Raw genomic sequence first — 19,079 nt, 5'->3', positions numbered from 1 at the left:
TGTATTAGTTTCCTAGGATTGCCATAACAAAGCACCACAAAGTGAGTGGCTTATGATGATACAAGTTTATTCTCTCATAGTTCTGAAAGCTTGAAGTCTGAAATCAAAGTGTTGGCAGGGTCTTGCTCTCTCTGAAGGCCCTAAAGGAAGAAGAGCCTTGCCTCTTCATGGTTTCTCTTGGTGTTCCTTAGCTTATAGACACATCACTCAGATCTTTGCCTCCACTGTAACCTAACATTCTCCTTGTTTGTCTGTGTCTCCTCTCCTCTTTTTGTTAAGATATTAGATTAAGGATCCATCCTACTCCAGAAGGACCTTATCTTCACTTGATTACATCTGCCAAAGACCTTATTTTCAAATAAGGTCACATTCACAGATAATCAATTCATTGAATCTTCATAAGGCTATGTGTTAGGTTCTATTATTATTCCCATTTTATAGATGAATGTTAAAGAGTAACCAACCCAGGTCACACAGCTAGTCAGAGGTGAGATTCAATAAGAAGCAGCCTAACTCCACAGTATGCGGGCTTCACCACTATATTGCACTGCCTGGCTTCGCTGTTTAACTTCATTCTTCTCCCCTGCTTATGCTTCGTGCAGGGAAAGAAAAAAAAGAGGAATAACTGCTAATCGCTGCACTTGGTGTTCCTTTTGTATAAAATGTCTTTATTACTCCCAACCCTGAATATGGGCTTCCAGGAAATAGAACTGAATCCTCAATGGGTGATGAGCCAGGCCTAGTGGGAAAAGGTATTCCAGGTAATGGGGCCAGCAGTGTGCACAAATGTGCAAGTAAGCAGGGATCAGACCCTTATAAACAGGAGTGAAAGACTTGGTATGACATGCTAAGGATTGTGGATTTTATCCTAAGAGTAATAGGGCATCAGTGAATAATTTTAAAAGGGGAATGACTTAAGGTTGGCATTTAGATGGTTAATCTTGGATATATTAAGGAAAATGGATTGGAAGGAGGGCTAACTCTATTCAAGATGTAAGGAAAAGAAAAGAAGACTACTTCGAAAGCTAGTAGAGTAACCCAGGGGAGGAATAATGATAAGATATTAATAGTGGAAAGAATGAGTTGTATACTTTGAGCTAAGCGAAGCATGTGCTAGACATGTTAATACTTTGTATATCTTATCTATCTTTATTTTTCCCTGCCTTTGATTAAACACCAAATCACTTTGGTTCTGCCTCTGAGATGTCTCTAGATATTAACCTCTTTTCCATTCTCACTCCCAGTCTTTTTCAGGCCTTTGTTGCTTCTCACTTGGATTCCAGAAGCCTCCTAACTCTTCTCCCAGCCTCAATTCCTGACCTTTCTGTACCATTTTTACATTACTGTTAGAATGATATTTCTAAAGCACATCTGGTCATTGTCCTGGGTGAAAAAAATTATTGATTTTTGTGTCATCTCTACTAGACTGTGAACTAAGGGCAGAGATTGGCCCTGCTTAGTTTTGTGTTTTCACATAGTAGGTTTTCAGTGTTTCTATAGGTGTACGGATAGAAGTGGGTGGATCTTCCTCGGGACAACCCCTCTAGTTAGGTGGCAGCAAATGATGTCTGTTAGTGGAATGGCAGCACATTCATCTGCCTTATTTTTGGGTAGATTTTTCACAAAGGAATAATTCTTAGAGTTGATATTTTCTTTAGTACCTCACTGAATATGCCTTTGAACTACTATTCACAGATAAGTTTGTTTGATTATAGATATTACTACTTTGATAATTCAGAGTTAAGAAAGGTTAACCATTTTTTCTTGTTCTTCTGACTAGTTATGATTGGATGAGGTTATGATTAGAATCAGCAGGAATCTAGGAGTCCTGGGTGTAGTGCATGTTACCTCAGGGAGAGGTATGTATTGCCTAGTCCTGCTTCAGAATATTCTTTGTATGTACAAGTTTATGTGTCTGTCTATGTCTGAGTGGTGCCATCAGACTCTATAGGGGATATATGGAAAGAGCCATTCTCAGCCTTTTAGGATCCAACTCAGATATTACTTTTTCTCTGAAACTTTCCAAACTCTTCAATATCTACTTTTATACCCCAAGAATTTACTTCTGCTAAAAGGTTACTAGTATTATTTGTTTACCAGTGTGTCTTTCATGAACATCTTTATGGTATAAACTGAGTATTTATATACCCACATTTACTGTGTGGATGGGGACTCTTGTAATCACTGGGGGATACAGTGTTGATGTAAATGGACAAGTTCTTACTCTCATATGGGGGTGGTAGGAAGGGGAGGAGTGCTCAATAAGTATTTGGAGAAATAAGCTGATATTCCTGAGTGGTGAACTGAGTGTGTGCTTACCTGTTCCTTTGATAATTTTCCAGAGTGTGGCTTATGATTTTTTACATACATAGTAATATTGTTCAGTCACCAACACATATTTGTCTATTCAGTGCCTTTTAAGAAAAAAGTCCATAATGAAATCAAGTATCACACAAATGAAATGGCAGAAACTCTTAACATTTTATTAAACCATGAGGAGGAGAAGCAGGTTTTGGTGTAGGTGAACTTGGGGAACAGTCACTTAGAGGTATTAAGTCCCTCTGACACGTTTGATCGGCTGATATTATAGTTTTCTGAACTTGAAAGTTAAAAAGAGCAACAATAAAAATTATAAAATCTTCTCTCTCTGGTAGGTATTTAAATGTGTTGCCAGTGCCTTAGGTTGGTTTGTAGAGCTCCCAAGGGAGTGGTCTGGAAGAAAATGAAAGCAAAGCGGCTGTTATCCCCAGCCCAGAAAGCTGAATGTGTGGTGACAGTTGTTCTTGCCTCTGCTTCCCACAGAGGAATTTGTTCAGAGCACACACCAGCTGAGTCTGCATGTGATGTTGCTTATGGGGAAGTGGATATTCCGACTAATGGGCACACAGAGTGTGTAGCAACTTAGAAATCTTCCTTGTTGGCAGATCTCAAACTTCCTTTCCTCATACATGCGAAGGTCTTGAGACAGTGAGAAGTTGTGGTTTCTGAGAGCCCCAGAGGCTTATCAGCCCCACTGAAGTATTCACTGAAGAGAAATGGGTTGTAACAGTAAACTCCATTTGATTTCCCTCTCTGGTCCTGGGTTTGTGCTTTTTTTCCATCTTGTCTGGAAAAGTCAGAGCCTAATAGCTAGTGTGATTCCTCACCTTGTCTCACCTCTGTCCTCTGCTCTCCACCCTGTGGCTTGGTCTGTGGATTTCTCAAGACTTTCAGAGACGTGGTGGGACAGAGTAAACATGCGTTTGTCTGAACCAAGAGTCCTGGCTTACCCTGGCCCACAGAGAGTACACATACAGCCTTTTTACCTGTCTTTTCTGCCTGGCCCTCAGTGGGAAACTTGAGTGGCTGCTGAAGTCAAGCCTTCCATGTCACACTGTCTTGGTGCCAAACAAGTGGACTACAACCTTGTCATACCTTTTTTACTCTCAGAGCTAGAGAAATTTGTCTACATGATTAGCTGTCAGCTTCATTGCCCCTCTATATAGCTTGGAATTTGCAACTTCACTTTCCTTTTAGCAAATGGACACCTCAGATGTGAACTGTGAAAAATTCAACTAGAGTGAAGAGGCTAAGGTGCTATGCTAATGCCGTCATTATGCTTTGTTTTGAGATTTCCAAAGGTGGATTATCAAACAAGATGAAGCAGATCAACAGGTTTCCCTTTTGAGAAATTTGGCGTATTTTTAGCCATTCTCTCTGCCTTGCCAAACCTGATCTACTTCATCCAAGGATCTGAAATGCTGCCTCATGCTGCCCCCAACTGGTTCGTTTTGGTACTCATGTTACCACATCAGAGAATCTACGATTATATGAAACTTCTATTATTTTTTTTCTTAGCACTTTCATGTATTTGTATTCAGTTCTTATAATAACATCATGAGGTATATGGATCATGGATTATCATACCTATTGTATAGATGGGAAAACAGAAGGAAAGCCTCATTAGTTGATTTGTCCAAAGTAAAATGGCTGTTTAGAGGCAGAGTTGGACTAAAATTCAGATTTCTTATCTTCTCTCCCATTAGGCTCCCTAGTCTTTTGTAAAACCAGTATCACCCCCACTCCGAAAAGATATGAGGTGCTTATTTTTAGGCTTAGAGGAATTTGCCCCTTTTTCTTCCTTGGAAGGAGGAGGGAAATAATACATCATGTGAGGTTTGAGTAAATTCATGAATTTAATTAGTGAAAAATTTTGAGCTCCTCTTCTACATGAGGCTCCCTGGTCCAGGTGCCACGGCCTCTATTCTCCAATTTAATACCAGGGTAGAGCATGAACTCTGGAGCCAGGCTGCCTGAGTTTGAACCCTGGCTCTGCTGCTTAATAACTGGGTAACCTTGAGCAGGTTGCTAAACCTCCAAATACCTCTTGTGAAATGAGAATAATAGTACACTTACCTTAGGGTTTTGTGAAGATTAAATGATGTAATTAATGGTAAGTCCTCAGAGTAATGCCTAGCACAAAGTAAGCACCAACTAATAGCAGCTGCTGCTGCTATTGTTGTTATTATTATTATCTCTGTATGAATAGACTTATTTGCTCTTTTAAAACAAAACAAAACAAAACAAAGCAGCTCTTTGTGGGTATGAATGAAGAGGAACTAAAAAGCCTCTTGATGAAAGTGAAAGAGGAGAGTGAAAAAGTTGGCTTAAAGCTCAACATTCAGAAAACGAAGATCATGGCATCTGGTCCCATCACTTCATGGGAAATAGATGGGGAAACAGTGGAAACAGTGTCAGACTATTTTTTTTGGCTCCGAAATCACTGCAGATGGTGACTGCAGCCATGAAATTAAAAGACGCTTACTCCTTGGAAGAAAAGTTATGACCAACCTAGATAGCATACTCAAAAGCAGAGACATTACTTTGCCAACAAAAGTCTGTCTAGTCAAGACTGGTTTTTCGAGTGGTCATGTATGGATGTGAGAGTTGGACTGTGAAGAAAGCTGAGTGCCAAAGAATTGATGCTTTTGAACTGTGGTGTTGGAGAAGACTCTTGAGAGTCCCTTGGACTGCAAGGAGATCCAACCAGTCCATTCTAAAGGAGATTAGTCCGGGGTGTTCTTTGGAAGGACTGATGCTAAAGCTGAAACTCCAGTACGCTGGCTACCTCATGCGCAGAGTTGACTCATTGGAAAAAACTCTGATGCTGGGAGGGATTGGGGGCAGGAGGAGAAGGGGATGACAGAGGATGAGATGGCTGGATGGCATCACTGACTCGATGGACGTGAGTCTGAGTGAACTCCGGGAGTTGGTGATGGACAGGGAGGCCTGGCGTGCTGCGATTCATGGGGTCACAAAGAGTCGGACACGACTGAGCGACTGAACTGAACTGAGGAATGACAGACAGCCTTGTCCCCTACTCACTCCTCAATTCACTTTGGTCTTATTCTGGTCTTAACCACTTTACTGAAACTGCTCTAGCCATGGTTGCCAGCGACTTCTTATTTATTTATCTGGCTGCATTGGGTCTTGCACGTAGCATCTTCTGTTATGACGCATGGGCTTCTCTCTGGTTGTGTCCCATGGGCTCCAGAGTGTGGGCTCAGCAGTTGAGGCAGAGCATGTGGGATTTTCAGCTCCCAGACCAGGGATTAAACCCTCATCCCTTGCATTGGAAGGCAGATTCTTAATTACTGGACCACCAGGGAAATCCTGCCGGTGACTTGTTAGAGGCAAATTCAGTAGACACTTTTCAGGCTCATCTTACTTGATCTGTAGCATTTTGATACTTTGGTCATTTTCTCTTTTGGAATGTTCTCCTTCTTTGGCTTCTGTGGTGACATTCTTGCTTGGTGGTTCTTCCTCTGCCTGCTTCTGTAAATGTTCCAGTTGTTTGGGAGTCTGTTAATTTCCCACCTTACATGTTAAACCCTGGGCAATTCCATACATTCCTTAGCTTCAGTGACTACTTCAGCTCAATGTCATTGCCTCCTAAATGTTAGTCTCTAGCCCAGATTTTGCTCCCAAACTTTAAACTGACTTGGTATAGGGTATCTCCATATGTCCTTAAGCCCAGCATGTCTTAGTTGTACTCCCTGTGTTTTAACATTGCCTCTTCTAAAAACCTCCTCTCCCTGTATTCTGGATATTTAATAATGGCACACAGGGGCCAATAGCCTGCAATCCACCTAGGAACTTTTCATTGTTCTCATCCTCCTCATCAAGGCATTCATCAAGTTTTTTTGACTTTACCGTCTAAAATCTTGAATCTTGCTCTGTTCCAATGCCTCTACTGTTGCCTTAACTCAGGCATTCTTCCTTCATCAGGATTACTGCGATAATTTCCTAACCTATTTTCCCTTCTCCATATTCTCCACTCTAATCCATCCATCATACCATTGCTGAAATAATCTTTTCCTTAAAAAAGCAAGTATGAACATGTTGCTCTTTGGCTTGAAAGGCTTCTTTTGTTCCCCGTAGACAGGATAAAGTCCATATACTTTAGCAAAGATATCAGCCTCACCTCTCATGTACTCTGGCCACACTGAGTAAATTAGTTTTCCGAATACTCCATACTCTTAACCTATAGCTTTATGTCTGCTGCTCCCTTTGTGTGGACTTTCTTTCCTGCTCCCCCAAGTCATCCTATGAACTCCTCAGTTCCTTTGTGCAGCTTTCCCTGACATGCCTAGATTGAGTCTGTACCTTTACCCTTTGTGCTGTCATGCCTATTCAAAGCTATCTTTTAGCATTTACTACATGATATTGTTTGTCTATATCCCTTAATAGATTGTGATCTCAAAGCAAGGTGCAGCATCTACCATAGTGCCCGGATGCAGAATAACTGCTCAGTAACTTAAAAAAAAAACACCAACACTCTGTCTTCTAGGTGTTTACCCTCTAGTAGTTTTACCCCCACCCTAAATGTTGCTGACAAATGGTAGCTGGGTTTTCCTTCTGTTTTGCAGTATATCAACTCTGGAAACCTGGAACAGTTGCTAGACAGTAACCTGCATTTGCCCTGGACTGTGAGGGTGAAACTGGCTTATGACATAGCAGTGGGCCTCAGCTACCTTCACTTCAAAGGCATTTTCCATCGGGACCTCACCTCTAAGGTACGAAGGCTTTACTTGGACAACTCTGTGAGACACTATGTCCCATTTACCAAGAAAACTGCATTAAGAAACCAGTCATTAATGAGCTTTGGAATGTTGGAGATCTCTTATAAATTCAACATTTAATCATGGAAGATACAGCTTATTACTGTGTATAGCTAGTCCTTAGAAAGCCAAACTTGGCTAACAGCAGGTTCCTTTCATTGTTGAGTCCATCAGCACATACATCTTGAGAACCTTTATTCTTGGTTTCACTCACTGCTGAATGTATGTTGCAGGAATAGATGGCATGAGAATACGTAAGAGATTCTTGCCCTTTAGGGGTGACAGCAGTCAAGGCCGTGTGGGAACCTGCCTCTTTGTATTCTCTCCCATGGTCTCCAGCAGGGGTTCTGTGATTTTTAGTCACTTGAGTACAGGTTTTAGAGGCCATAATGTACTGACCCATTTTCTTTCTGTGTGATTGAGTTTCTGCCATCCTGCCAGTTCCTCTTTTGCATCAGCTGGTCTCTGTAGTATTCTCTTGCTGTCCAAATTGCTGTGTGACCAGGTTAGAAAAGAGTTGCTTTTAGAGGAAGTTGGCTATACTACAAGGCAGACACCTCAGGGCCAAGTAGCACAGGATACCACATGACAAGGCTTATATAAATAGTACTGTTTGTACTACTATATATAAAAAATAGATAACCAATAAGGACCTACTATATAGCACAGTAATTCTACTCAGTACTCTGTAATGACCCATATCGGAAAAGAATCTCAAAAAGAGTGGAGATGTATATATATATCAGTTTGCTGTACAGCAGAAAGTAACATAACATTGTAAATATACGCCAATAAAAATTTTTTTTAATAGTACTGTTGGACCATTGATACGGGAGCTATAAATCATCTAATATAACTTGTGTTCAGAAGCTGATTTAAAAGTCTCCTAGGGAGGTATATGAGGCTTCCCAGGAGACTCAGTGGTAAAGAATCTGCTGGCCAATGTGGGGGATGCAGGAGACATGGGTTCGATCTCTGGGTTGGGAAGGTCCCCTAGAGGAGGAAATGGCAACCCACTCCAACATTCTTGCCTGGAAAATCCCATGGACAGAAGAGCCTGGTGGGCTACAGTCCATGGGGTCACAAAGAGTCAGACACAACTAAGCAACTGAGCACACACACATGCATGCAGGGGAGGTGAGTGGAAGTTTTATACCCATCCAAGAACAGCGGTCACTTCATTCTGCACCCTCAACACATGCATATGCACATGCATATACATATTCACGCAGCTCTTCTGTCATGGATGAGGGGGTAAGGAAACCTGTTACAGGAAAAAGTTTGCAAAGGGAACAAAAGCAGGCTGTGCTCTCAGAGCCAATAGACCTAGAGCAGTGAGTCCCTGGCTACCTCCCATTAGAATGGTTCTGGTGTTCTAAACAGCAGTACTGTCCCCAAGGGACCCTGGCCATTGGTTTGTGACTACTACACAGAAAATAGCTTTAAGTAGTGCTTGTAGGGCTCTAGGTGTGGCAGTGCCATTTGTAGATTGGTGGAATCTGGTGACCAGCTGAGACCTGGTTGTGAGAAGTCCTTTATCTTCATTGGTATAAGCAAGAGCTGGACAGCTGGGAGCTGGAAGGTAGTATCTTATCCCTTCATCAGCCTCTTCTCTTTCCTTAGAATGTTTTAGAAAGTCAAGACTTAGAAAACTGCACCTGTTCCTGGCAGATGGGTTGAGTTGTATCAACTTAGATACTGTCTCAAGTTGATGGCATACTCTTACCTTGGGCATGCAACTAAAATCAAATTGTTGCTTCCTACTCAGAGAGCATCATGTCTTCTAACTGGAGGGAGGTCATGATCAGTTATTTATCAATCACACAGATATTTCCTACACACCCACATGAGTGTCTTCTGTGCCTGGCACCATGCATGAAGGAATATTCAAGAAAGATAATTTCTGACCAGAGATAGTCTGTTGGCAAATAACTGAAGAAAAGTTCATCAGTTCAGTTCAGTTGCTCAGTCGTGTCCGACTCTTTGTGACCCCATGAATCGCAGCACGCCAGGCCTCCCTGTCCATCACCAACTCCCGGAGTTCACTCAGACTCACGTCCATCGAGTCAGTGATGCCATCCAGCCATCTCATCCTCTGTCGCCCCCTTCTCCTCCTGCCCCCAATCCCTCCCAGCATCAGAGTCTTTTCTAATAAGTCAACTCTTCGCATGAGGTGGCCAAAGTACTGGAGTTTCAGCTTCAGCATCATTCCCTCCAAAGAAATCCCAGGGCTGATCTCCTTCAGAATGGACTGGTTGGATCTCCTTGCAGAAAAGTTCATAGCATTTTATAATTGAGTGTTTAGCTATAGACTATGTATTTTCAGTGAAAAAAAAATCAGTAGACTAGGGTACCTAGGTTTTCTGGAGGAACTCATCACATTCCATTCTGTGCCCCCAAAATATTTTATCCCATTGTGCTAGCGTGGTTCTGTCTGGGTTTGTCATATTGTATGTATTGTAAAAATGACTACCCTTTTTGGATCTTTAGGGTAAGACCACTGTCCTTTGGTTTTCCTAGTTGATGGTGGGTGTTCCCCTGTCAGCTGGCTTGTGATGAGAAACTAGGAATTTAGGAGAAATAATTCTCTGGTATTACTGGGTGTACTTTCTTGGGTCTGAACTTTAGGTGGTGGTGAGAACAAATGACTTTGCAACTGGAAGACAGGCTGGGAACTACACTTTAGGGAATCTCAAGTTGAAGAAAAACAAGCACATTTTATAAGCCAGACCATCCAATTTGAGAGACTGTATTTATTGCCCTTTTATCCAAATGTTTCAGCTTCACAGTGTTGCAGAGATTAAGGAGAGGTTGTATGTTCACACCTAGACCAGAACAGCCCCACCCAGGAGACCTGTATGGTGGTGACATTGACCCTAAGAATGAGAAGCCCAAGGGAAAAATAAGGCTAAAGGGACAGAGCAGGGCTTTGAAATTTCCAAATTATCTCCTCATTGTCAGCCTTGCATCTGAGTTTGATTTAAGTGCAATAAAAGGTTTACCTGTATTTGAGTGTGTACACTTCCAGTTATTTGATGGTTATACTGTGTCTGTGTCTCCCACCAGCACATGAGTTTCTCAAGTGCTGCTCTTATTCACCTTTTCCCCCCTAGCACCTAACATAGGGCCTGTCAGAGTAGAGGCTTCCTGGCCCTCTTGCAGAAAATGTGCTTGATGGCACAGAGGCCAGAACATCTGCTTGAGAACTGAGATTTTGAGTCCCACATCCAGTTTTATTCCACCTCTTTAAATGACTTCAGTGTTCTTGGGCCCTTAGTGTCCCTAGGCTATTGACATCAGCGCTGGCTTCTCAGACCAGAGCTAATAAGAGGGATTTAAAATAGTGGCAGTGTGTTTCAGGTGGGTAAACCAGGACAGAGAGAAGCATATGCCATTTTCCAAATGATCCTGGGCCTAGAGTAGTGGCAGAAAGGATCCTAGTTTCCAGAGTGCCTACTGAAAGTAGTATTGCCTTTGTAGAATTCACACATCAGTGGTTACTGCAACACTGTTTTCAAGAATGAAAAGTCTGTCAGATATAGCTGTTCAGTCTAATTTTATAACTACTTCTAAGAAATAGGCTGATTTAGGTTCGTGCAGTAGCAATGCTGATTACTTAGAAGGAAATGGGAGGTTGTGTGGCTTTAAAAACATTCAGTTCTTGAGCTCCATCAAGAAGTGGCAACAGCCACATGCAGGCTAGAAGCAGTTGATTCCATTGTATGTGAGCCTTCCTCTTAAGGGCAGCTAAGGAGGGCTTCTTTGTTTGTTTTTAAATATATATTTTTAAAAATTAGAGGATAATTACAGTATTGTGATGGTTCTTGCCATACATCAACATGCATTGGCATTAGCTATACATGTGTCCCCTCCCTCTTGAACGCCCATCCTAGCTCCCTCCCCATCCCGCTCATCTAGATTTTCACAGAGCACTGGCTTTGGGTTCCCTGTGTCACACATCAAACTCGAGAGAATGGTTTCAGAGACTGAAGAGAACATGAATTAGAAACAGAGTTGAATGCTGGAGGATGTAGAGAGTGTGTGTTAGGGCACTCTGTAGTCATTTTTTATAATGAGAACCATCAACAGCCTTTTGGAACCACTTATACTGTGCTGTTAGAGGAGATAGAAATTACTGGAACCTAATCTGTACCATCCATGGGCTCTGAGTCAAGTTGGAGATACAGATATGTGAGCAGATTACTTCCCAAGAACTATGGAGAAAGTATAGGATCATACGGTGGAATGGAGAGGAAGGGACAGGACACATTAGAGCAAACCAGATAATCTTCTCCAAGTTGGACTCTGGTTGTCTTTGGGACATTTAGGAGGGCAGTTCAATCTCTGATCTGGCTGTGCTGTGAAAAGAAACTTTTAACCTTTCTTGAGACATAGAATCAGTACTTTCTTTCTAACTGGATTTATGGAGTGACTTTGTTGGGGGTAAGGGGAGAGAGGTGTTGGCACACGGAAAGCCATTTTTTGTTGTTATAGAAATAGCTTTAGCTTAGAGCTAACACTTACAAATGGACCTGGCATTTCTCCGTTTGGGTGGTTTCATCCAGTGCCAGTACAGACGTGCAGCTGTCCTAGGAGCCCTCGGGATCTGCTCTCAGGTGTCTCCCCTGGCCCAGTCCTGAAGGGTTTGTGCTGGCTTACAGAAATGCGTTCACGGCCACCTTTTGAATCTGTCAGCTTGGTCCCCATCATGGAGAGCTGAATGGATGATTAGTGTGTGCCTCTTCACTTGCTTTCGAAAGAAGCTTTATTCGTCAGACTTTCACATGACAAACTTTGGCTGAGTTCTTTCTGCGTGTCTGTGCTAGGTTAGAGATACAGAGATAATAGGATCAGTCTCTGCCCTTTAAATAGGCAGACATGTAAGTCTCTCTGCTACTGTGTGATGTATTATAATAGGAGTGAGGACAAAGAGGAATGAGAGCCAGGCGGTAGCAGTGCCTGGGCTCCTCTTTGAACCAGAAAAGGTCACCTCTCACCTCAGGGAAGTCTGACTGGGCCTTTCTTATGTCTGTTGCTTACTCCAGGCATACTTTTGAATAAAGCATTCTTTAGCTTGACTTAATGGACTTTGTATCCCGCACAGCCTGAAAATTAGTCTGGGTTCTTCAGAGCTGCACAGTGGTCTGAGTTCATATTTTATGCTCTGTAGTTAGTCTCTACTGTGGCCATGTCCAAGTTGGGTGAGAAATGCAAGCATTACAGTAGGCGCCCTTGGATTAATCAGCTTTGGAGGTGGGGGCTAGCATCCCAGATGAAGGGGTCTTACTGTATTGCCTGCACAAACAGTGCTGCCTTCTCCATGAGTCTGGGCCTCTGCTTCTGTCTTAAGACTACAGTTTTCCTGCCATAGCCTTGCTGTCTCTAGTGGAAAGCTTTTCAACCAGTTTTTCTGGAAAGGTCAGAATCTTTAGGGGGGGATCCTATTAGAATCAGGAGACCCACCACTCATAGTTGTAAGCTTCACTTTTCTCATCTTAAATGTAAAAATCTCAGATCTGCCCACCTGACAAGGTTGTTTGAATCACTTGGACTAGTTTATAAAGTGTTTTACAATTAATTCGTAAGGTACCACACAGGCAGAAGTAGACAGTCTTTCCCTTGCACAAGCAGCTAGGAAATACTCTCGAAGGCACTTCGCTCTTAAGATATTGCTGCTTTGCTGAATCTTTTAGTATATGGCGTACAGCCTATAGCTATAGGAAGGGACAATAGAAACACACTTAGGTCAAATGCTAAGGTTAGAGAGAAGAGAATGCAAAGGATACTTTGGAAAAGGATATTGAACCTAACCTGAGGGTACAGAGAAGACTTTTTGGAGAAGGTGATGCATGAGCTGAATCTTGAAAATTGAATTCTACTTAGTAAGTATTGTGTGTGTGTGTGCTTAGTTGCTTAGTCATGTCTGATTCTTTGTGATCCCCTGGACTGCAGCCCGCCAGGCTCCTCTGTCCATGGGGATTCTCCAGGCATAAGTACTGGAGTGCGTTGCCATGCCCTCCTCCAGGGGATTTTTCCCAACCCAAGGATCAAACCCGAATCTCCCACATTGCAGGCAGATTCTTTATTGACTGAGCCACCAGGGAAGCCCTGGTGTGCGAGACCTGGGTTCAATCCCTGGGTTGGGAAGAGCCCCTGGAAGAGGGTGTGGCAACCCACATTGTGTATGTGGTGGGGTTATATTCCAGATCAGATCAGATGAACGACATAAACAAAGGCAAACAGTATGATATGCAGACTGTGAGGCTTAAGTGGTAGGGGATAAGAATTGAAAGCAGAGGAGTCTGATCATGTACTATCTAACCTGGATTTTATTTTCTAGATAGGAAATGAAGAACCATTGTAGGCTTCTTTTAAATAATAGCTTTTTTGAGATATTACTCACATAAAATAAAATTCATCCTTCCAAAGTATACATTTCAGTGGTTTTTAGTATATTCAATTATCACCACTATTAATTTCAAATCTTTTCATCGTTCCAAAAGAAAAACCCCATGCCTTGTTCTCCCCTCCTTTCAGCCTTTGGCAACCACTAATCTTTTTTCAGTTTCTATAGCTTTGCTTAATCTGGACATTTCATAGAAATAGAATCATACAGTATATTATTGCTGGCTTTTAAGTAGGTGAGTAACACAGATTTGCATTTTACAAAGATCGTGCTGGCAGAAGTGAGGAAGGTGGATTATGGAGGTCAAGCCTAGCCTAGGCAGAGACCATTTGGAATACTGGAGTATTCAGAGGAGGACCTGAATTAAGGCAGTAGTCATGGGGATGAAAAAGGAGGGGGCAATTTGAAAACATTTAGAAGCTAAAATTATTTGGAGTTAACAGTGGAAAGTCTAGGTGAATCCCAAGTTTCTAGCTTAGCAAACTGGGTGGAAAACGGCAGTACTAGCTGACATAAGAATACAGCTAGAGATTTAGTTTTGGGGGAAAAAGATGAGTTCATGTTTGCATATATAGAGTTCAGTGTGAATAATCCAAATGTCGTCCAGATATAGACTGGATATGCAAAGCTGAAGATTGAGAAATAAAGGTCAGTGCTGAGGATATACATTTGGGAGTCATCATTACAGAAGTGGTAATTAGAAAAGAAATGTGGAATAGTCTCCACAATAGAGCACAAGCTGTAGGCCTAGGAGAACCCTGAGACCATCACCCTTGGGGGGGATGGGAGGAAGGGCCTGCCCTAGAGTGTTCAGAGTAGCCAGAGGTAGAGAAGGCAATCTACAGTGTCACAGAAGCCAGGAGAGAAGAATCAAAAGCAACAGAAATAGCCTGTAATAGCCTGTGATAGCTAGTCTGTTTGCTCCGGGACCACAATGGCTTAGTCTCTACATGCCCAGCATTGATAGGATTCCTGAATCATATGTAAAAATGCTGAAGGAAATAATCAGCAATGTCAAGAGCAGCAAAATCAAGTAATACTAAGCACTGATTTTGTCTATTGAGTTTAATGCCATGGAACTCAGAGGGATCCTCAGGGAGAACACTTCCAGCAGAAGCCAGTGAAGAAGGGATGGGAGATGAGGAAGTGAAAACAGCAAGTGTTGCCAGCCAGACTTCACTAGTCTAGACCTCATTAAAGACAGGCTCAGGAGTTTATTGAAAAACCCCATAGGAGCTAATCATGGTCAGGGTTCCTCCCCATTTTCCTTATCACCTCAGATACAGACTCCTAAAGTTGGTTCTTTTGGTTTTCAGTATTCCATCTTTGTCTTTGGCTCCAGTGCCTGGCTGCTGGCTATGGAGAAGCTTTAAGATAGGCAGGGGTCACATTCCAAATCAGAGGCAGACTGGGCTAGGCAGGCTCACCCATGTTGTGGGGCCCTGATCAACCTTGCTGTAGCCATCTTTCAGTGGCTCAAGAAGCTACTGTAAGTCACTTCCTCTTGGATGGTTGGTCTACGGTGAGTGTACGAGAGGGCTTCATGACTGTGAAGATGGGACAGAAATTGAACAGCTTTGATAAGGGCTACTGGCCATGCTGTTCCTTACTGCTGCACCTAAGCTTAATTTCACAGGATTGTTTCTGAAGGCTGTAAAGCCAGTAGTAAACAGGACTTTAGACTGATCCTTGGAGACAGGAGCCTGAGTTGTTGATGAAAGAACAGGGGGAGGGGAGGAAAACAAGCAACAGATCTGAGCCGCCACTGCCTCACAAGCCAGTGCCCAATAGCCTAGACTTTGGCTGTCTAATAGACAGGCTGGCTTAGAACCCATCTTCTCATAGATTGTACAGTCAGGGAGCTGGGGTGGGGGTGGTAGATTGCTGAGCAATCCAGGGGACTGATGGAAGGGCTGAAGCCAGGACAAGCACAAGGACAGGCCTGCTTAGAAGCCAGGGACAGTTATGTCTATCAGGAAATGAGGGCAGTAGATGGTAATGAAATCACAGGCTGCTTCCAGCTCAGAAAAAGAGAGGCCAGAGTAAGGGACTACTTTGTACCTGATGTGAAGTAACCAGGTGACTTAGCAATACCTTGGCAACTATGTGCCAAGGTGAGGAAGAGGGAGGGCTAGAGGGCCTTGCCAGTCCCAGAAATGTCCCTGTGAGCCAAGGATCCCTGCTCTCTGCTGCCCCTGGAGGAAGGGGGATGGAATGAGGCGACTCCTGAGCCAGAGTGGTGAAGGTCCATTTTGAATGATATTTGGGGAAAGCTCGTTGCTGCTGTATGTTTAAAGTCATTTGGGTTCATCCTTTCTCTGGAGACAGCAGCATTTGTTCAACAAGCTTGTCTTGAACCTCTCTCATAAACTGCATACTGTGAGGAAGGCCCAAACCCGAATTTGCCCGAGAGGCTGATGGCCTCTCTGCTAGGCTGTAAGAGGAAGTGGCAGAGAGGAGTTAATGGAGTTGAGAAAGCTGAAGGTGAGAACTAGAGAGGTCAGGACTGGAAAGGTAAGCTTACCTTAAAGCACACTAAATTTTCTGAGGAAAAAAGAATCGGGAGAATATTCCAAATAGAAAGAAAAAGTAAAAGCAAAGGCAAAGGTTTGAAGGGCCTGTTCAGGCTTGTCTGTAAGAAGTTTGGATGAAGATATGTACATAGGGGCACCAGGGGCTCAGATCACAGAACAGAGCCAGATCATGGAATTTTAATGCCAGAGGAGAGGGTGGTTATGATCTTGTGGGCAGTGAAAGTTGGTATAGGCTTGGGTACTTGTCCTGTGCATACATTACTTGGCAAGGTCAGGCCTGGTCTTTGAGTCTCTATGTTCTGAGGGAAGAATGAAGGGAGGTCAGGGTCTGATAACCTGTCTTCTTCCACTAGATTATAAGCTCCAAGAGAACAAGGGTTTCTATTCACTCTGGTATCTTTGATACTTAGAACCTTGCCTAGCACATGGAAAACAAAGATAAATATTTGTGTTTGGAGCATGGTATGAATCCTAGGGCAGCCACCCAAGATCCAGGCCTAATTCATCTCTCATGGCTATCAGAGCCCCACTGGGGTCAGCCCAAGAGCATGATTTCACCAAAAAGCAAAAGGACAAGGTGCCCTGTGGTAGTAGGGAGGGGTGGTGGGAAACTCTATGGCTGGCTGGTCCCCTCTTCTGAGCCGCATGTCTTCTTCTTTGGGAACCCTAGAACTGCCTGATAAAGAGGGATGAAAATGGTTACTCTGCAGTGGTAGCTGACTTTGGCCTGGCTGAGAAGATCCCTGATGTCAGGTGGGTAGCCCTAATGGGTGCTGGGGTCACTGAAGGGACTGAGGAAAAGGGGAAAACTCCAGCGTCCTCTTCAGAGGCTAGGACTTGGTCACAGCCCAATCTCAGCTCCCTAAATTCAGTCAATTCTGGTGTGCCCATTCTTGGGGGAGAGAAATTCCCAATAGTCAGATCTCCCATTGCACCCACCAGTGGCAAGCTCATTTTCCATACAATCTAACCCCACAGCACGGGAAGTGAGAAGCTAGCTGTGGTGGGCTCACCCTTCTGGATGGCACCTGAGGTTCTCCGAGATGAGCCCTACAATGAAAAGGTAAGTCTGGGGAAGGTGAGTCTGGGGACCCCCAAGGCCTGATTCTCTGTAGAATCCATTCTTAGCATAAAGTATCTTGGATCACCCTTCACATATAGGGTAAGGATCTATATCCTTCCTGCAAAATCAGCACTGGTACCTGTCAGCTGCCTGGTGAATGAACTGAATGAAATATGGTCAGTATTTCATTCCACTTCCTGATGGCTCAGTGGTTAAGAATCCCCCTGCAAATGCAGGAGATGTGGGTTTGATCCCTGGGTCAGGAAGATCTCCTGGAGTATGAAATAGCAACCCACTCCAGTATTCTTCCCTGGGAAATCCCACAGAGGAGCCTGGCGGGCTACAGTCCAGAGTCACAGAGTTAAGACATGACTGGGCAACTGAGCACGTGGTCAGTAGGGCCCAAGCCTGGGCTAGTGAACATGAGAGGCAGAAACCCCGCCTCTTACCCCATCGAGGGAAACTGAGATCTCACTACCCACCAGGCGGATGTGTTCTCTTATGGTATCATCCTCTGTGAGATCATCGCCCGCATCCAGGCTGATCCAGACTATCTTCCCCGAACAGAGGTGAGCTCCAGGATGGGGACCAGTGTGCCACTGGGATGGGGCTGCTTTCAAGGCCATGGAATTTTTTATTTTCTTGGGGTGGAGTTCCTGGAACTTAGTCTGTGGCTTCTTCTCTGGGGCAGTTCTCCACCTCTCCTGAGCAGGCCAACATGGGTGGAGGGGTTAATGACCTGTCTACCCATGTCCCTGCTCCTTCTCCACCATACCCATCCACAGAATTTCGGGCTAGACTATGATGCTTTCCAGCACATGGTGGGAGACTGTCCCCCAGACTTCCTGCAGCTCACCTTCAACTGCTGTAATGTGAGTATCTTCTTCTCCTGGGCTTTGGTTGGGGCTGGCTGAACCCTGTTCACCTGGTTAGGACCACATGGAGAGGCTGCTAATTAGCCTCATGAGGGACTTCTTTCTCAATGATGAGTGGCAGTGCCTATGTTCCTTCCTCTGTGCCTGTTGGACTCTGGCCCAGAGCCTTGGACCAAGGAAAGGGAAATTGCTTTGTATTATCCAGTCCTCAGCTTGTAATGTAAACCTACTACACCTTTTCTTGGATATTGATGGAGTTGGTCAGGTTTTAGTTGGACCATGCATCCAACTGGTCCAAGGCCCATAAGAAAGGCTCTTGTTAGCATTTTAGGTTTGGGGCCACACCTACCAGTTATGACTAAGGGGTAGCTGGGACTGGTCCAGGTGGCTTCCAGAAACATGTTAGCTGCAGAACTCAACAAAGAATAGAACCAACCAATGTGAACACCCACTTTTGGAGGGCTCTATGCCAAACAAGGGGACAAGACATAGAAAGGCTGCTGTGATAGGGGAGGGTACTAGACAATAGCATCTTCCCTGACCTTCACTCTGGGGCTCAGTCTTATGGTCTGGAACCTTCAGAAAAGATCTCTTAGATACACATCTGACTCTCAAAAGATGCCAGAAACAGACTCAAATGCCATCCTCGGGATGGAAGATAGGAGGTCAGGGCTAATGGCTGCTGTGGATGACTACAGATGGACCCCAAACTACGCCCATCCTTTGTGGAGATTGGGAAGACCTTGGAGGAGATTCTGAGCCGCCTACAGGAGGAAGAGCTGGAGAGGGACAGGAAGCTGCAGCCCACAGCCAAGGGTAAGAAATGAAACCAGAATGTCCAGCCTGAACCCATGGGAGGATATTAGGATGGTGGGGGGGCAAAAGGGCTTCCACTCTAGGGCTGTGATCACAGGATCCCATGTACAGAAGAAAGGCAAAAAAGCAGGGGATGATGGGAAAAGTCATAGAGCTCTGCGCTAGCATACCGCCTCCCTTCTGAGTCTGTTTTCTCATTGTTGAATGGGGACAACAGTATCTACCTTTGCTTTCTCAAGTGGTAACACATTGTGTACGAGATACTGCTTCTGTTTGTTATGACTA

The 19,079-nt window shown here is 43.9% G+C and overlaps 1 protein-coding gene across 6 annotated transcripts in view; it reads left to right on the top strand.

Moving 5' to 3' along the window:
- The window catches only part of TESK2 (testis associated actin remodelling kinase 2), a 141,134-nt gene that overhangs the window by 120,367 nt on the left and 1,688 nt on the right, over positions 1 to 19,079 (top strand). Inside the window, exons 5-10 of one of the 6 annotated variants that reach the window (XM_069589531.1) lie at positions 6,909 to 7,055; positions 16,711 to 16,793; positions 17,019 to 17,103; positions 17,589 to 17,672; positions 17,889 to 17,975; positions 18,677 to 18,794. In XM_069589531.1, coding sequence (XP_069445632.1) covers positions 6,909 to 7,055; positions 16,711 to 16,793; positions 17,019 to 17,103; positions 17,589 to 17,672; positions 17,889 to 17,975; positions 18,677 to 18,794 — 604 coding nt within the window. Of the gene's footprint in view, positions 1 to 6,908; positions 7,056 to 16,710; positions 16,794 to 17,018; positions 17,104 to 17,588; positions 17,976 to 18,676; positions 18,795 to 19,079 lie in introns of all 6 variants that reach the window. The other 5 variants (XM_069589539.1, XM_069589544.1, XM_069589510.1 and 2 more) reach the window with 5 other exon arrangements.

This window comes from Ovis canadensis, chromosome 1 (assembly GCF_042477335.2).
Source record: "Ovis canadensis isolate MfBH-ARS-UI-01 breed Bighorn chromosome 1, ARS-UI_OviCan_v2, whole genome shotgun sequence".
In the NCBI taxonomy this organism is placed as follows: domain Eukaryota; kingdom Metazoa; phylum Chordata; class Mammalia; order Artiodactyla; family Bovidae; genus Ovis; species Ovis canadensis.
The sequence above is the reverse complement of the archived record's forward strand: the minus strand, read 5'-3'. Positions and strand labels throughout refer to the sequence as shown.